The 16,965-nt window shown below is 39.4% G+C and overlaps 1 protein-coding gene and 1 long non-coding RNA gene across 16 annotated transcripts in view; one reads left to right on the forward strand and one right to left on the reverse strand.

The window, feature by feature from the left end:
• rims1b (regulating synaptic membrane exocytosis 1b) overlaps window positions 1-16,965 on the forward strand; it is a 60,165-nt gene that overhangs the window by 10,461 nt on the left and 32,739 nt on the right. For all 14 annotated transcript variants that reach the window (XM_034225682.1, XM_034225684.1, XM_034225685.1 and 11 more), the window contains exons 4-12: window positions 2,584-2,624; window positions 2,864-2,974; window positions 3,230-3,329; window positions 4,586-4,709; window positions 4,809-4,865; window positions 5,166-5,212; window positions 6,537-6,652; window positions 8,015-8,145; window positions 10,094-10,265. In XM_034225682.1, coding sequence (XP_034081573.1) covers window positions 2,584-2,624; window positions 2,864-2,974; window positions 3,230-3,329; window positions 4,586-4,709; window positions 4,809-4,865; window positions 5,166-5,212; window positions 6,537-6,652; window positions 8,015-8,145; window positions 10,094-10,265 — 899 coding nt within the window. The remainder of the gene's footprint in view (window positions 1-2,583; window positions 2,625-2,863; window positions 2,975-3,229; window positions 3,330-4,585; window positions 4,710-4,808; window positions 4,866-5,165; window positions 5,213-6,536; window positions 6,653-8,014; window positions 8,146-10,093; window positions 10,266-16,965) is intronic.
• On the reverse strand, window positions 1,924-16,830 carry LOC117552324. Of its 2 annotated transcripts, XR_004569928.1 has the most exons (3): window positions 16,491-16,830; window positions 14,859-15,684; window positions 1,924-6,660 (listed from the first exon to the last, which is right to left on the reverse strand). It is a non-coding gene; the product is annotated as an uncharacterized LOC117552324 (long non-coding RNA). The 2 variants fall into 2 exon arrangements; XR_004569929.1 differs by lacking the exon at window positions 14,859-15,684.

The raw sequence follows: 16,965 nt of genomic DNA on the forward strand, positions 1-16,965 counted from the left end.
CCCGCCAACACGGCACCCAGACCCCACGCAGCATTCTCATCTGTTTCTCATTACTGGTGTCATTTTCTGGTTGCTAACAAACGCCATTGTAACACATAATCACTGATGTTTAGCTGTAACGGTGGTGGACTCATCAGTACAGGGTGGGCGAGCTGACCAATCAGAGCGCAGTGGGCTTATAGGGAGGGAGGGGGGGGGGGGGGCAGGAGCTCCAACAAGCTGTTTAGGACAGAGAGTGAATGCACAGACTATACAGAGATGCTGAGAAACCAATGTGAGTTTGGAACATTGAACAATGTAAATCTATTCTAGTAGACCTCAACAATGGAATTATGATCAGTAGAAATGGCCATGACACGGGACCTTTAAATGAAACCAGTCCACTTTGTTTCCCACAAGTGTATTCATATTTACAACCCCAGAAAAAATAATAATAAACACAATAAATAAAATAACCTGTATGGTAAATGCTAGCTTTGTTGAGTTTATTCATTTTAGTGATGATGATAAAAATAGCAATATATATACCTGCAAGGAGCGGATGCTTTCACGCAGCATCAGTTGGAAGAAGAGCAGCACATATTTTGTAATCTGCCCAGCATGTTCATTCTCCAAAACCAAAAGCCCTGACTCAGCATTTCAAACTGTGGAGTCAGCATTTATCCTCTCAAGCATTCTCCGTGGACTTTCAGATTTCAGATTAGCAGCACTGGAGCCATGTCTTCTCATACTAGTTCAGATTTCATCATTTAAAAATGTAAAATACAAAAAAGGAAAAATATTAACAATATAACAAAGAAAAAGGAAAACAGTGCAGTAAGTAAATCATACATTTACTGTATGTGCACTATATCAGAATTTAGAAGTGGAAGAGCTGTGCAGTTTTAAAGATGTAGCATTATACAGAGAAAGGAAAAATATACAGAATCATTTTTACAGTAAGGCTCACAAGATGTGCGTACTGGAACACAAAGTGTCTATACTGTAGGAGGTTTAAAGGGTGTGACCGGGAGGGTTTGATCCTGACGGAGCGCAGCCTTCGTGCCAGGTGAAAACCTTTTAGTAACCTTGAATATGAAGTTCTTCAGAGTGCTTTAAATCCCAGTCTGATGTCATCTACTGTTGTTTTAGTCCTGTGGTGGAAGAGTGGCCATAAATCTCACAGGCTTCTTTGGTCTGTTCCACTTGAGCCCACCATCTGTCCGTGTTAATGAGAGTGGGGATACTCTCTCAGTCACTGGTGTCTTTATCCACCGCCAGGCTCTGGCATGAGTTATGGACAGGCACACAAGCAGTGAATCAGTAGATTTTTAATACAATTTTATTCTTACTTTAATGCAATTTGTATGGGCTTTTCATAGTAGCATGTTTGCTTTTTGAGTCTTTTTACTCCATTTAACATTATGTACGAAAGAGGATTGCATTTTAAGGAGGTATAATAGGGATGCAAAATATATATATTTCTGTATCACTCAAGGATATTTTTGGTAGGTTAAAAGAGTGTAGAGGTAGACACATCCGCTTTTAAATGTAGATATGATTTATATATATTTGTATTAGTGCTTTATTTGATGTGAACATAAAGTGATATTGCAAATCATTTCCTTTATTTTTTTAAAATTCTACCAGCAGTTTGTTGTTCTTGAGCAATATACTTCAAGCAGCAAAAAAGCAGAGTTGTTTACGTATTAATATCTGTTTATTTATCTTTTACCAACCGAGTAACCTTGTGGAATTGGTATAATATGTAAGTAAACACAAAGCCCAAGGATTTCTTATGCAGATATATGCTCCATACATAACATCATTGGATTTTATAAAGATATTTTTTGACTTATTTTAAGTGTATTTTCCTATTTGCATATTCCACCAAGATTTGAAAAAAGTAAAAATACAATAACTGAAGACAAAAATGAAAATGTATAACAGTCTCTCAGCGTTTAATGTTAGCTTCAGTTAGCAGTTAGCGTTACTTTAGTAACACATATTCTGCACATAAACTAAACTCTAAATCACAAGAACAAGAGGTAGAGCACATCAAAAAGTATTTTATCAATCAAATATGACTGCGAAATAGTTGGGTTAAGGTTGGTTAAGTCCTACTTCCCATTGGAAGTTGCACCGCTCACCAAGTTCAAGAAGTGCAAGAAGCAAGAAGCTGTTATTTCAAGGTTTAATTGGTGCACAAATTAAAACATATATTTGTCAAGGTGGTGCTGGTTACATGGTTGCTGCCAAATGGACTACATCTTTAGCCATCCCTATACTATGTTTAAGGAAATGACCACGTTAGGAAAGCGGTTTATCCTTGATTGTTGAGTGTGATGGCTACTGGTACAAAGGATTGTCCAAGACACTTTGACGAAGGGATGAGTCCTTGGCTGAATTTGTGGAGTGGGAGGGGTTTTCCATGATGCGTCCATCTTTCTCTTTCCGCTCCACCACTTTCTTCAGATTATCCAATTTAAGTCCAACTACAGAGCTAGCCTTCTTCCGGACTTGTTCATCCTGTCGTCATCATCACCCCAATCTGTGTCAATATCTTTCAGGACAAATAACGCCTCCTTCTCTTTCTCTGTGCAGGTGACTGGGACTGTCATTCTCTAGATCCTACAGTGTGGCATGTAAGTTTCAGCAAAAACATTACAAATTCTGAACATAAATAAACTGCCTCAGTCCTGAGTTCTTACTGTTACTCATGCACAGAACCAAACAAATGCATTTATTCCTAAATGCATTGATACAAATGAAATCCAAACAATACAAAATTAACCAATGACTTAAAACATTTGCTTTCCTCCTCTTTCTTCTCCTTATGTCTTTCCATACCCCCTTTCACATTGCCTCATAACGTTTCCTGTAGCATCCAGTTACATGGCAGCCATCCAAAGAGGGTGACCACCTGATCGGACGCATCACGCTGAGCAAGAGATCGGCAATGCCCCGTGAGGCTGGCTCTCTCCTCGGCCTGAAAGTAAGCATAGAATTGATCACATTCACACCTGAATCTTGCTTGTAAATACCTTATTTGTGTTTGTTAGTGCTAGAGTAGTTATAATTGGAAAAAGTAACATTTGAAAATCTGTTAGCTGTATGTCGTGCTTGGCAAGACAAATTAAAAAGGTAAAGAGTTTTCCATGAAACAAATGTGTATGTTAAGCAATTACTGAATCCTGCAGAGAACTGGAGACATAAACTAATATTCTTATGCATTCTCCGTTCTCCCAAGGTGGTAGGAGGGAAGATGACAGAGATGGGGAGACTTGGGGCCTTCATCACCAAAGTCAAGAAAGGCAGCCTTGCAGATGTTGTTGGACACCTACGAGCGGGTGCGAACATATTGTTTTTATGCAGCTGCTTTTGTACCTTATGTAGGGTAGCAAGTCAAGGTTATATAATTCATATTTATCCAGGAGTGGACACCAACAATGGTTCATTGTCAACAGACACACAGTCTGTGGGTTGACATTGTTAGCCATCGCTGAGAACCCCTATCTTACTCAGAATCGTGATTAGACTTATGTTGTAGCCTAACGTACAGAGTGCAGAGGTTACAGGACAACCCATTGCTGTGAGTTTTGACACGTCTTGAAGCCATCACCACATATCAGAGATGCTCACAAGCCCTTTTATTCAAGTCCAAGTCAAGTTTCAAGTCTTAAAACTAGTATCAAAGTCAAGTATCAAGTCTTTGAGGGTCAATGCCAAGACGAGTCTCAAGTCTTTGAGCTACATTCAAAATCAACTCTTCAGTCTTTGAGGTAGACTTTAGGTCAAGTATCAAGCTTTTATCTGCAGTCCAAGTCAATCGCTAAAATATTTGAGCTATATTCCACGTCAAGTCTGAAGCTAGAATTCAATCCAAGTCAGGAAGTCTTAAAACTAAAGTCCATATCAAGTTTCAAGTCTTTGAGCAGTAAGCCAAAATCTACTCTTAAGTCTTTCAGCTAGATTCCAAGTCAAGTTCAAAGTCTTTAAACTTGAGTCCAAGTCAATTATTGAGTCTTGAAGCTACAGTCCAAGAAAAGTCTAAAGTCTTTGAGGGTCAGGTCCAAATCAGGTCTCAGTTATTTGAGCTAGCGTCCAAGTCAAGTTGCAGGTATTTTAAGGTAAATTCCAAGTCGAGCCGGAAGTCGTTGAACTACAGTCCAGATCAAGTCTTAAGTCTTTGATCCAAAGTCCAAGGAAAGTGCCAAGCCGTTGAACTACAGTCCAGATCAAGTCTTAAGTCTTTGATCTAAAGTCCAAGTAAAGTTCCAAGTATTGGAACTACAGTTTGAGTCAAGTCTTTGAGCTAGAGACCTCTTACAGGACTTTCTGCGACTCTTCAACCAAACTTGAATCCCCATCTGTGTTACTTATGTATAGAACCGTGAACAAAATACATTTCACAGTGTCTTGTATGTATCTTTTTAAATTCAAACTAAGTATGTCAACCTAAAATCAAAAGTGAGAAGAATTTCAATCCCTTTTGCCTTTAAGTTATACAATTCTCTGTTATGACATGGATGTATCCAGTGAAATGTGGTGCCAAATGAGCCTCATGCTGAATCATCATTCTGTATGTTGGCCATCTTGGTTCCAGGTGACGAGGTGTTGCAGTGGAATGGAAAGTCGTTGCCGGGAGCAACAAAGAAAGAAGTGTACAACATTATCCTTGAATCCAAGGCTGAACCTCAAGTGGAAATAGTTGTTTCAAGGCCTATAGGGTAAGATTATCATCACAACATGTAATAACTATCATTAAAGTACTTGAGTGACTGCAATAACAGACACTTTTTAAAAATGTTTCTTCCTTTATCTCAAAGCTCTATCAACCGAATTATGTCCAAAAACTTCTTGAGAAAAGTGTATAGAGCCTATCAGTAAGTAGTGTTGGGTGGAGCCCTATGTTGGAGCCCCTTTCCTTCATGCCTTCCCTGACATCCTGAAATCAGAAAAATAAATCACTTTTTCAACATATCATACCCAAATTACCCAGTGTGTTTAACATGTAAATGTCTATTTGCTCGACCTTCTTCTACCATTGTGTGTTCCTTAAATCTTATCCATTCATTTTCCAAAGATGTATGTAAAGTCCTAACTGTGTTTTTCCATTGCAATTCTGTTTATTCTGTGTATTTGAAATTGGAGAATTCACTGGGTCTTTTATTCACTTTTTGCAGCGACATCCCAAGAATCCCAGAGTCCTCCCACCCTCCTCTAGAATCTAGTAAGTGTTAATATGAGCTGTATGATCTTTAATGACATAAAATAAAACGATAGTTACGTATGTAACTACGGTTCTATGAATTCGTAACTATGAATTCTGGATGATGGCCAGAGGCAGTGCTTAACACTGGATGTTATCCATCTCGTGCATGCGCAGGTCAAGTATTAAAATCAACAAAGTCACACGTGACCTGGGGTGACGTAGGGCAGCCCCGCTCATATCAGCCCAGGTCACTGTCAGAAATGTCCCAAAGGTATCTTCTCGCCAAGATTCCGATTGACAGAGAACTCCGGCGGTCATCCAGAATGAATAGAACCATAGTTACATACGCAACTATCGTTCTATTTCATTCTTACTTACTGCCAGAGGCAGTGCTTAACACTGGAGGACTATTACCAACATAGTCACGACGAATCCAGTATCCACGTTCTGCAAGCCTGAGGAGTCATAAGTTGCTACCTCTATGACCTGATTTAAGTGGGCCGAAGGCAGCCTCTTTGATAAAAAATATGTGTTAGGCCCTGTTCCACCTGAGTACCAGCCTATGCACGTTTCACTCGCTGACAAGGCGTGAAGCTCACTCACACGCTTGGCTGATGCCATCGCTAAATTAAAAGCGGCCTTTGCCGAAAGCCATTTAAGCTCTGCCTGCTCCAGAGGTTCAAAGGGTGGGGAAAGGAGGGCTTCCAGGACCAAGTCCCGTCTCCTGGGCAGGCACCATGGATCTCCTTCCAGTAGCCTGGACATCGCTGGAAACCAGAGTCTCCCTGGCCAGTTTGGGGCACCCAACAGAAGCCTGTGGTTGCCTCGGTGAACCCTGTGTAGAGTTGCCCCTATCAGCGGAAACGGTGGAAATGCATAAAGGGGCCAATCTGGCCATGGATGCGCCTGTCCCAATGGACTGGTTGTCTCCATCAGTGAGAACCAGAGAGGGAGATAAAAGGTTACTTCTGAGCAAAAGCACTCACCAGAAAAGAAGCTCCCCAGACTCATACTAGAGTCAAAATGACCCTAACCCTAACCTACTGGGGCTTTACCATGGCGGGGCTCTTTGGTGTAATAGTTCTCTCAACTATTACTCTATATAGGCGGGGCTGGCTATGTGACTTTGTTGATATTAAATACACGACCTGCGCATGCGTGAGATGGATACAATCCAGTGTTAAGCATAGGCAGTAAGAATTCAATTGAACCTTATTTTTCGAGTAAAAAAAATGAAAAACTTTTTAATTATGGGTTGAGAAACAGGCCAAATTTGACCGTTGGATGACAAGAAGGTTGTGCTTTCTCTGTGATTTCTAACAACAACTGTCATCTATAACAGCAGGCTCCAGTTCCTTTGAGTCGCAAAAGATGGACCGACCCTCTATATCGGTGATGTCCCCGACCAGCCCTGGGACCCTCAGAGACCTTCCTGTAGTACTGCCTGGACAGCTCTCCGTGAGTATCTGAAAGAGCAGCAGGGATGGGAGGAGTTACTTTAAAAATGTATTCCATTACAATTTAGGGCTGCAACAAACGACTAATTTGATAATTGATTAATCTGTAGAGTATTTCTACGATGAATCGATGAATTGGATAAAAAACGCGACAAAAAAAACGTTTTCCATTATTTTATTCAGAAAACTGCATTTCCAAATTGACAACATCAACAACCCAAATGTAGTCTTTAAAACATATGCAAAAGCTATATAACAGCTTGTTTTGAACAAAAAATATATCTCTTTAGGTTGCTCCAACTAAAACAATGTTCTTTCAAATGATCAACAATGATAACTAACCTAACTGTTTTAAAAAGAAAATGCTTTAATGGACCTGAGCTGTTATAAATAATAATACATTATACAACATTTTATATTATAAAAAAATTATAATAAAATTGTGAATCACAAACAAAAAGTGTTAACAGGCTTTGCTACAACAAATAGGTAGATTGTCTCTGCAGTTACAGTTTCTTACACACACACATACAGCACACAGTGTCTCAACCCAACCTATTTTCTGCAAATGTGCAGACAATAAATTGGCATAGTTTAAGCCGGATAATATGCAGCGAGCCGGTCATTATGGAAGAAAAAAAACACCGACAGTATGATCACAGAGACTGACGCGAAACGGGGGGATCTTTATCGGGTGTTTTTTTACACACTTTTTACTGTTGTTTAAAGAGAAGTGCTCCCACGCTGTTGAAGATTTTAGTCGGACCGTGCTTCTCTAGGCCTCCACCATTTTTCGAATGTTTTTTTTTCTTCGAGTGACGTAGCCAGCTCCGCAAACAGAAAGTAACAACATAGACCCAACGAATCGACGACCGAATTAGTTGGCAACTAATTTGGTCATCGATTTTAATCGATTAAGTCGATTAGTTGTTGCACCCCTATTACAATTACCCTAAGCCCGTTCCCTAATCTCCAAATCAACATATAAACCTGATTACTTTCTCTAACCTTTGGATTATCTCAATATCAAATGCAATGCAAAATAATCCAAGAGAAAAGAGAAATATCAATGAGGTTTTTTGTACTTAAATGTATTATGTAAGACAACATAACAATGTGTCTCTATGAAAGAATACACCACGATATTACATTGTAATCCTCCTAGCAATTTCTAAACGTTTAGAAATGTAACTGTACTCTGATTACATCTTGTTTTTATTTAACTGTAACGGAATCCAAGTACCTTTTTATTTGTATCTAGCTAACGTTATCCCAAGCCTGAATATGAAGTATGGGTTTCATGCATTTGCATACTTGCTGTATATGTACAGGATAGAGGCTTACGGTCTTCACACGTTTACAGGTTAAGCTGTGGTACGACAAAGTGGGCCATCAATTGATCGTCAACGTCCTTCAAGCCATAGACCTGCCAACCCGACCAGACGGACGACCTCGGAACCCCTATGTCAAGATGTACTTCCTGCCTGATAGGAGGTAGGTACTTTATATTCAATAGCCGCATTCACACGGCAGGACTTTCCCTGGTACTTTGGTTCTTTAGTTCCGTTAGTACCAATAATGTTGCGTTCACACCACCGGGACTACTCAGTGCCGGGAACTCTTTTGGCCATTTTCAGTCCCTGCTAGAGAGGTGGTACGAACCTGGTGATAAAAGAGTGCCAATTTCTATTATATTTCTATTGGCTGGGCGAATTGCAAACCATGCTCCGTTAGACTCTGATTTTTTTTTGTTAGGCAGCCATTTTTTTCCTCGCTACAAAACCACATCCACACCTGAGCGAGTAGTTTTTTTGTACTTTAAAGCAGTTATGACCACACGTACTACAACACCGGAGCGGTGGAATGATGAGGAAGTGTCGGCGCTTCTGGCAATTTACTCTGAGGACGGGATGCAGCAGCTTCTACAGAAAGCAGTTCCCAACTCCAAATGTTTTGAGCGATGTTCGCAAAAGCTACTTGAGCTGGGAATCGTGCACAGTGGACAAGGATGCCGGGTAAAAATAAAGAAACTCAGGCAGGACTATAAAAAAATTAAAGACCACAATAATAAGAGTGGTAACGATTTTCTATTGTTATTATATATATATATATTGCCACTGTTTTTTAATACTGACACCTAACTTGCACTAAGGTGTGTCTGCTGCTATATATATTGCCACTGTTACATTGTTTTGAAACTACTTACACTTTATTTTACATTTCACACTTTTATTTAACTTCAATTCACATGCACACGACACACCTGGAACAGCGTGATGCCGTTATTGTTATGTCTTGACTGTGCAATAAAACAAACAAACTGGCGAAGCTTTATTTATTGTGTCCCACCCCAAATGTGCAGAATAGAAGAATGTGAGAGCAGACAGGTGTCGGTGGTTGAATGTATCTACAATGTTGCAACCTTGTGCAGCAATGGCAGGGGCAGAAACACAAGTCTTACACACATAAACATAAGTCATTTATCATGTCATTTGTTTGAGATAAATAAGGGAAAAACACCAAACAAGGGTTAATGTCCTTTTCCAAAATCAGCCTGAGGGGGTAATATATAATAAATACATAAAGATAAAGTCCATTGTTATAATGGGGTATTTTATTTGTAAATTACCCTTATGAACTCCATCATGTCTGAGGTCGGAAAGTAAACAAACGCCTCATACAGCTGGTGGGCTTTATACCCCCTCCCCCGTGTAGTTCTTCTTCTCTCGTTTTTTTTTGTACTCGCCGTGAAGTGGTTTTGCGGCCTGCCAGTAAACCCAGAGAAGAAGAAGACGAAGTGACGTCAGCGTAATCTTGCCTCAGGGAAAGTACTGCGGTGTGAATGCGGCTAATGTCTTTAATGTGAAGGTCCATCTCCCATGTGCAGTCCACCAGTTATTACTAGTGCTGTCATTGTTAACGTTTGCGATTAATTTGAACTTTACTATGTTAAAGAAAACGCAAATTGTTTAGATTACTTTTTATTATTATTACTTTTGACCCCAACTGCCTCTCGTAATTCTAGCATTGATTTTTACCATGAAATGGAAGGCAGTGAAAAAGGCAAAGCAAAATGAAAATTGTCAGACTTCATGCCAATAACTCAATAATCATGATATAATAAACAAAAGAAACATTTCTGATTTCTCTTTTTCCAGTTTGTCATGAATTTCTTTAATATAACACCACACTTTACAACAAGTTAATATTAGTATTAAAAACTGATTATTATTTTGATTAACGCAATTACATGTTTTAATTGATGGAGACCACTAGTAATTACCCAAATGACATACGAGCATCATAAAAGACATAAGGAATATTATCAGAGGAACCTCTATCTTGTCATCCAATCATGTTATTTTAAAGAAGTACTGTCTTTGTTCAGAAACATGCTTATCCCTATTCATTGAGACTCTGTGTGTACACGCCTTTGTTACAGTGATAAGAGTAAACGACGGACTAAAACAGTGAAGAAGAATGCTGAGCCCAAGTGGAACCAGACCTTCTTGTATTCCCACGTTCACCGGCGGGACTTCAGAGAACGCATGCTAGAGATCACGGTCTGGGACCAGCCCAGGGTCCAGGAGGAGGAGAGTGAATTCTTAGGAGAGGTGGGACACATAACAGTATACTATTTTCACTGTTTCTGTTAAATTACATGTATTCCTTATAACAATGCTCATAAATGTGTTTTTCTTGGATTAAACATGAAACAGGATGTGCTATATGCTCTAATGCTTCATATAAGGTTTATGCTGTATCATCACAGCAATTTGCTAAAGCCTTGACCCTGCTAATAATGGTATCACGCAATTAAGTGTTCATTGTCAGAGGTAATAAGATTCAAAGGTATTGGTTAGAAGGGGCCTGTCTTGTTCAGAACAGCATTATCATATTCACATGGTTGCCTACCAATGTGACTACAGGAAGTCTGTGACCCGCAGTAGGAGTATTTATTATAAATGGAGCTAAGAAGGGATTTTGGTGACAGTTAGGGTATGACAATCATTCAAATCAGCTTAGGATAGGTGGGAAGGAAGGGGCATTTGTGTCCCATGTGAAACCAAGTCAAATTATTTTCACTAACAAAGCTACATAAGAAAAGTTACGTTGTGTACGTAAAAAGCAAACACTGGCAATACGTGGTTATGACACGCCGGCAGATGTTATTTATTTGGGTCTGCTCTGGTGAAACTACACTTTTCCGTGGATGGACTTAAAAGCTAGATACTTACCTGTGTGTTCTAATCATGTTGTCTTATGGGACGTATACATATTGGCGACATTTATGACACAGTTATGTCATAAGATGGAAAATGCTGAATAAGCGCCGTAACTGATGATCCGCAAGTGTCAGTCAAAATCGGTTCTTCTGGTCAAATTTAGACCATATGTGACCCGCTCTGTCGAAATCAGTCGGAAGTCGCAACGGCTCATTTCAAAATAAACGTGGATTTGCGTGAAAAAATAGTTTTTCCGGGTTCGGGTGTTTTGGTTAATTTTAAATAAACAAAGTCTTGGCTTTCAGAATATGAAACTTTTATTTCCAAAATCACACGATAAATACATGTTTGAAGCTTGTAAAGGGAAGATGACTTAACGAGCGGCGCATAATAAACTATAATGTTCAAATCTGAAGAAGGCCTCTTTACCAAGCTCCAAACTAAGTTAAAAATCTCAAAAAGTGTAAAAAATATCAAAGATCTGAAGAATACTTTTTATAGCTGAAAGTTTTAAAGTTGGAATGAAGTCTCTAGCTGTAATATGTGGAAGGAGTAGCATTTGGCGCACGGTGTAGGTAAAAGAGGATTTGAAGGTTCCTCCTATTGAGTTACATAGTTTAAAAAGCTGAATATTTCAAAAAGTATAAAATATTTTGAAAAAATTGAAAGTTTCCCATCATATGCTGAAAAGGCTGAATATTTTGACATTTGAATGGTTTCTGTAGCTGAAAGTAGGCTGAAGTTGTTCGACGGCAAAATATTGGTGAAATAAGAAGAAGATTAAAGAAACTGAATGTTGCTCAGCATTCACACTAATATTCACACTAACATCAACATATGTCTAAAAACACCCTGTGCAGGAAAAAAAAATCATTATTATTTCCACAATAAACACTTCAGTGAGAAGGCGTGTTTCTCTCCTTTATCAGTCCTAAAAGAAAACAGAATCTTGAGATGTAGTTTGAGCCCCAAACCTTTGAATTTCCACCTCCTGTGGAAGTAAATGGCATACTGTACGGCAGGGGTACTCAAACTTTTTTGTTAAAGGTCCACTTGTGAATTTTATACAAGGTCAATGGTCCGGATCAATGCCAGTAAAGTCCCCCCCCACACACCCCCGGAGCGGAGCAACGAAACTGAAATTAAGAAGCCGTTTCGGAGCGCTATGCATGTACTTTAGTCAGGAGGTTTTAAAGTGCTATATAAATAAAGTTGGATTGGATTGGATTAATCTACCTTATTTGGGGGCCCCCTTCTGGTCCAAGCACTTGCCTGTCAGTAAACGGTGCCCCTGTATACACACAGACATTCAATACATACATACATACATACAGTATCATGGCTTGAACTAGTGGGAGAAATGGCACTGTTTGTCTGTAGCCAATGCCTTGAACCTCGGCAAAAATGGCATTAGAAGCATTAGAAAGTCAAGGTAAACTTGTGGTTAACTTAAATGTGTGTGACACTCGCGCACACAAGTAAATATATGCACGTTCATTCTCAGAACGCGTCAGACACAAGACAATATACATTAAAGGGGACCTATCATGCAAAATGCACTTTGTGATGTCTTTTATACATAAATATGTGTCCCCGGTGCGTCGGGGAACTCACGCAGCGTCAGAAAATAAAACCTGCTCTCTTTTCCTCCGTACCCAAATCTTTTAAAAACAGGGGTACAACGAGCGGATACAGATTTGCTACCAATCTGACGTCAAATCGGCAGCGGACCCACAGAAAATTGCTATCAGAAACAATGCCTGACGCGTTTTGAACGTGTTTTGGACGTAATCTCGTCTTTGTTTACATTAGCAAGCCTCGCTAACACTCAGAGCTAACCTGTACTGGAGAGCACATGTGTTTAAAAAGCAGGAAATCAAAAAAGGAACTCACCTTGTGATAAACCTGCAAGAGAAAAAGCATTTGAGATCCATACTGTTTCAGAAATAATCCTTGATGTGGTTTAGAACAGGATGGCGTTTTATTACAACAGAATTTAACTTTATCTCCGGTAGAATTCTGATCAGGCATTAGCTCCACCTCCTCTTTTTTTTTTTCAACCTAAGGAACCAAAATCCGCGTTTCTCTAACAGGGCTGCAAAAGAGGGGTATGAGCAGTATGAGGCATGGCTACAATGGGTGATCTGTTCGGTATTTTAAGCAAAAAACTTCACAGACCTATATTTGTATAGGTATGGCCCTACAATATATTTTTTCCAATATAGCAAAATAGGTCCACTTTAATTTACATCAGAATCAGATTTTTTTATTTTATTTTTTATAATTTTATTTTTTTATAATGTTCTTATTTTTTTTATAATGGGACACAGGGTTCGGTCCGGATTGATTTGCAGTTCGGTCCGGATCCGGACCTTGGTCCGGAGTTTGAGAAGCCCTGCACGGTATGTGCAGTTTTCCACCTCGTGGACTTTGGGAATCCTCTCGTTTCCCACAAAGCCCCAACATCATGTGTTAGTCCAAAACATGCTTGGTTATTCATTGTTCTAAAATCATGCAGTTACACTGATCACATGCAGACAGACATTCACACTCACACTGCCTGGTTTTAAAGTCAGGTTTGGTCAGGTTCACCCCAGAGTCAGTCATTGACAGTGCTTTTGTCAAGTAACACTGTCAGTCAGGGTCAAAGGTCATTTGGTCTCAGTCTTTTGGTCATGTGTCATGAGACTTTTCAGAGATATCTCAGCATAGACACGTATCCTTTGCCTACAAAGGCCTGACATATGCTGCATATAAAGCCATCATTTATTTCTTCAGAATTACAACTATAATTGTTAAGATGGCTCTAACTTTTCATTGGGACAGCTGCTTCCCACATTTCCTTATAGTACTACTACTGCAGTTTATTAACACCTAATCTATATTAAAATATCTAATAGATCTATTTCAGAAACTTGTGTACATAACTATTATCTTGAGTCAAAACATTATTAGGATCTGTGTAGCTCTGCAATGTATTTCATAATTCATTACATTTATTTATTTTCAATTCTGGTCTACTTAAAGAAACATTTCATCCCTTTAACCGCGAAGCAATGTGTGGAACTATGGGAAGTTTGAACATGTCACAATTACTCCTTCCTTCAATGAGGATTTAAAAAAACAGGAGTAATTCCATCTATGGTTTCCTGTTCGTGTGGCTAATTATATTTTACATGGTCTGTAGTCGAATTAAGGAGTTTATCACTATGGCAGGTATGTTTTAATCATTTAGATCAGCCCACAATTTGGGCGTAACATCTCATTTCAGATCATCACTAATTAAGTGGATGTCCACTGGGAGGTGGTGGCGCTGGTCTTTTTAAACTCATAAACCGGTGCTTTGCATGCTTCCCTAGGAGGGTGTAGATAAGATTTTTGAAATCAACTGAAGGGTGGGTAAAGTGACCCCTTCTCCCCACAGATGTCGGTTGCCAAGAATAAGCACCATTACAATGAGTGATCCAAGGGCCCCACAGGTTTGCTCCCAGTTATATTGCTTCTTCTAAATTGAATTTGTAATTCCTATTTGCCCAAAGTGTCTTTTTAAAAACTCTGCATTTCGAACTACAGACAACAGTTATTTCCCTCTTAGTAATATCTATGCTCAAACCACTGCTAATCCGAATATGCATCTACACGTGGTATAAACTCTCCCTTTAAACTAGATCAATATTTTTACAAATTAAAACACTTCCAAATTCACACATGAATAAAAAGCTTTAAAAGAATAATTGGTCAATATGATGAAAAGATCAAAGAATATGTTCTACCCTGTACTCCTACAGTGCCTACAGTGTGTTTTAAGTTTATTTTACTTTAATAATATCCTCTTTTCTGCTATTTGTAATTTACTTGCTTGATTGCTTAATTCTTGCGGAATAAAACAATGTTTTATATTTAACAAGCCAGTTCAAGTTCTTTAATGTGGTTCCTTTTTGTGTGCATTAGTGAGTAAGTGTGTTTATGTGCAAAACTCACTCATTTCCAGTTCCTTGTTCCTTGCTCCTTGTCTCCTCTGGTTATCTCAAGCCCCAGCGCTCCCGACCTCCTCTCACTCTGTGACCTTGCAGGCTTGAAAACAGTCCCACCTTCTTCTTCTTCATATTGCTACTCCTCCCTTCAGTTCCATACAATCTTTAATCCGATGTTCCAATGAACCACAGCGGAAACATCCTCTTTGTCTTTTGGACCCTCTGCCTCTTCCTCTACTTGATGTCCTTCTGCCCCTTTGAATCTGCTGTTCAAAAGCCTGGAGCTGTGCCGTCTGCAAACGCTTTCCAGTCTTATCTTTTCTTTTCGTTAATTCTTCAGTAGCATTGTTCATTGCTTTTCCAGCAGGGCGGTCATAGGTGAGGACAGGTTTCAAATGTCCTTCCCAAATCTCAACTGGGTTATGCAGGTTGTTTATAGCTTCTCTCAAATCCCTTGGAGACCAGGGACGGAAAACATACGTGATTCCTGCATCATTTACATCGCCTCTAGGATTAAGAATGTCAACAATGGGCATCAAAATGCAACTGTCTTTCCTGTCCCGTATTGTTCCCAGCCTGAAAGTGGCCCTCCGGGGGTTAAAACACCTGCTTCCAGAGGGGCTTCACACCCTTTCCCTGAGGGACTGTTGCAGAGTAGATCTCTGTCGGCATGGTGTTCTGCACACAGCCTTGTTGTTGATTCAGATTTTTGTCCATCATATGGCGGAGGAGAATGAAGAGTTCTGCGGAGGGCTTGAGCGTCATCCAGATCAGGAGGGTCGGGCTCTGTACTTGAGAACCAGAGGGAAAGGCCAGGTCGCGGTCCAGTTTATCTAGAAGGACTCTAGCACACTGAGGTTTAATTGATCCACCCCCCTGTTCTAGTTTCTTTTTCTGATGTTCCCTGATCATAGCCTCTGTATTCCATTTTACAAATGCCTTTAGTACTTCATTTTTTTTATTACCAAAATCAGGAATCCAAACTTTTTTTTAAGGTTGTCTTCTGAATCTTAGGTTTGTAAACCACTTGTTATTTTTGATTACCAAAATCAGGAATCCAAACCTCTTTTTAAGCACTTATCTCTCTATTTCTCTATATTCCCCTTGTTTTGCTGAACGTAGTCTCAACTCTTCTACAGTAAATGATTTAAAGACTGCCATTATCAGGAAAACCATTTTTTAACCTACATTTAAATAATCACATGTCCAAGCCCCATACTTGTCGCACATGACTTTTGCACACCCCTCATACTTTTTTTTATCTTCAATAGGTTAAAATCCCCACTGTTACTAATGTAAAACCCAGCAGAGCATGTTAACAGATCACTAAATGTAAATTGACTCAAGTGTAGGCCTACGTTTATACTAATATTATAATTACTAGTATTATTACTTTGCGTGATCACTTATCTTTTATATTACTAATTACTAAAGCCGGCCTTTATCTTCTATACAGCGCTTTCTTACAGTTACCAAAACTGTTAGTTACCAAAACTGTTTTTACGTCGTTAATTATTGTGTGTACCAAACACCACCAATAACTCTAGTTACACTCGATTAATGTACCAAACATTAATTAGCTCGTCAGCCCTCAGCGAGTCAACATTTTTACTTTCCGATACAAATATTGTGCTCTCACCTCCTTTTTAAATGTATTCCCTTGGGATGTCGTGCTGAAATGAATCCGTGATCCCCTCCCTGCAGTCAGTTACCCTGCCCAGGGAGAAGCTAGCCTCCAGGACAAAATTGCTGGCTGTATACAGTTGTACCTGGAGAGTACGCCTCACAGCAATCCTACAGCAGACAAACTCGGACGAGTCTCCCAAAATGTCGTCTCAACTTAAAATCAGCTGCTGTCTTAGAGTAAAAGATGAGTTAGGCAAATATGCAAAGAAACAAAATATCTATATAAAGTATTTTGAGATCTTCGTTTAATGCTTGCAAGCAGTGACACCTCCAAAAGAGAGTGTGTTGTTCTGTTCTGTTACAGCTACTTTATAGGGAAACATTCAAAGACAACCCCCATGACAACACAACATCATGTGAGGCCAGGTGTTTGCCCCCATGACACAGTACTGTATGCTAAAACTCACACCCCTCAAAGAACAATGGGA

This window comes from Gymnodraco acuticeps, unplaced genomic scaffold, assembly GCF_902827175.1.
Source record: "Gymnodraco acuticeps unplaced genomic scaffold, fGymAcu1.1, whole genome shotgun sequence".
In the NCBI taxonomy this organism is placed as follows: Eukaryota; Metazoa; Chordata; class Actinopteri; order Perciformes; family Bathydraconidae; genus Gymnodraco; species Gymnodraco acuticeps.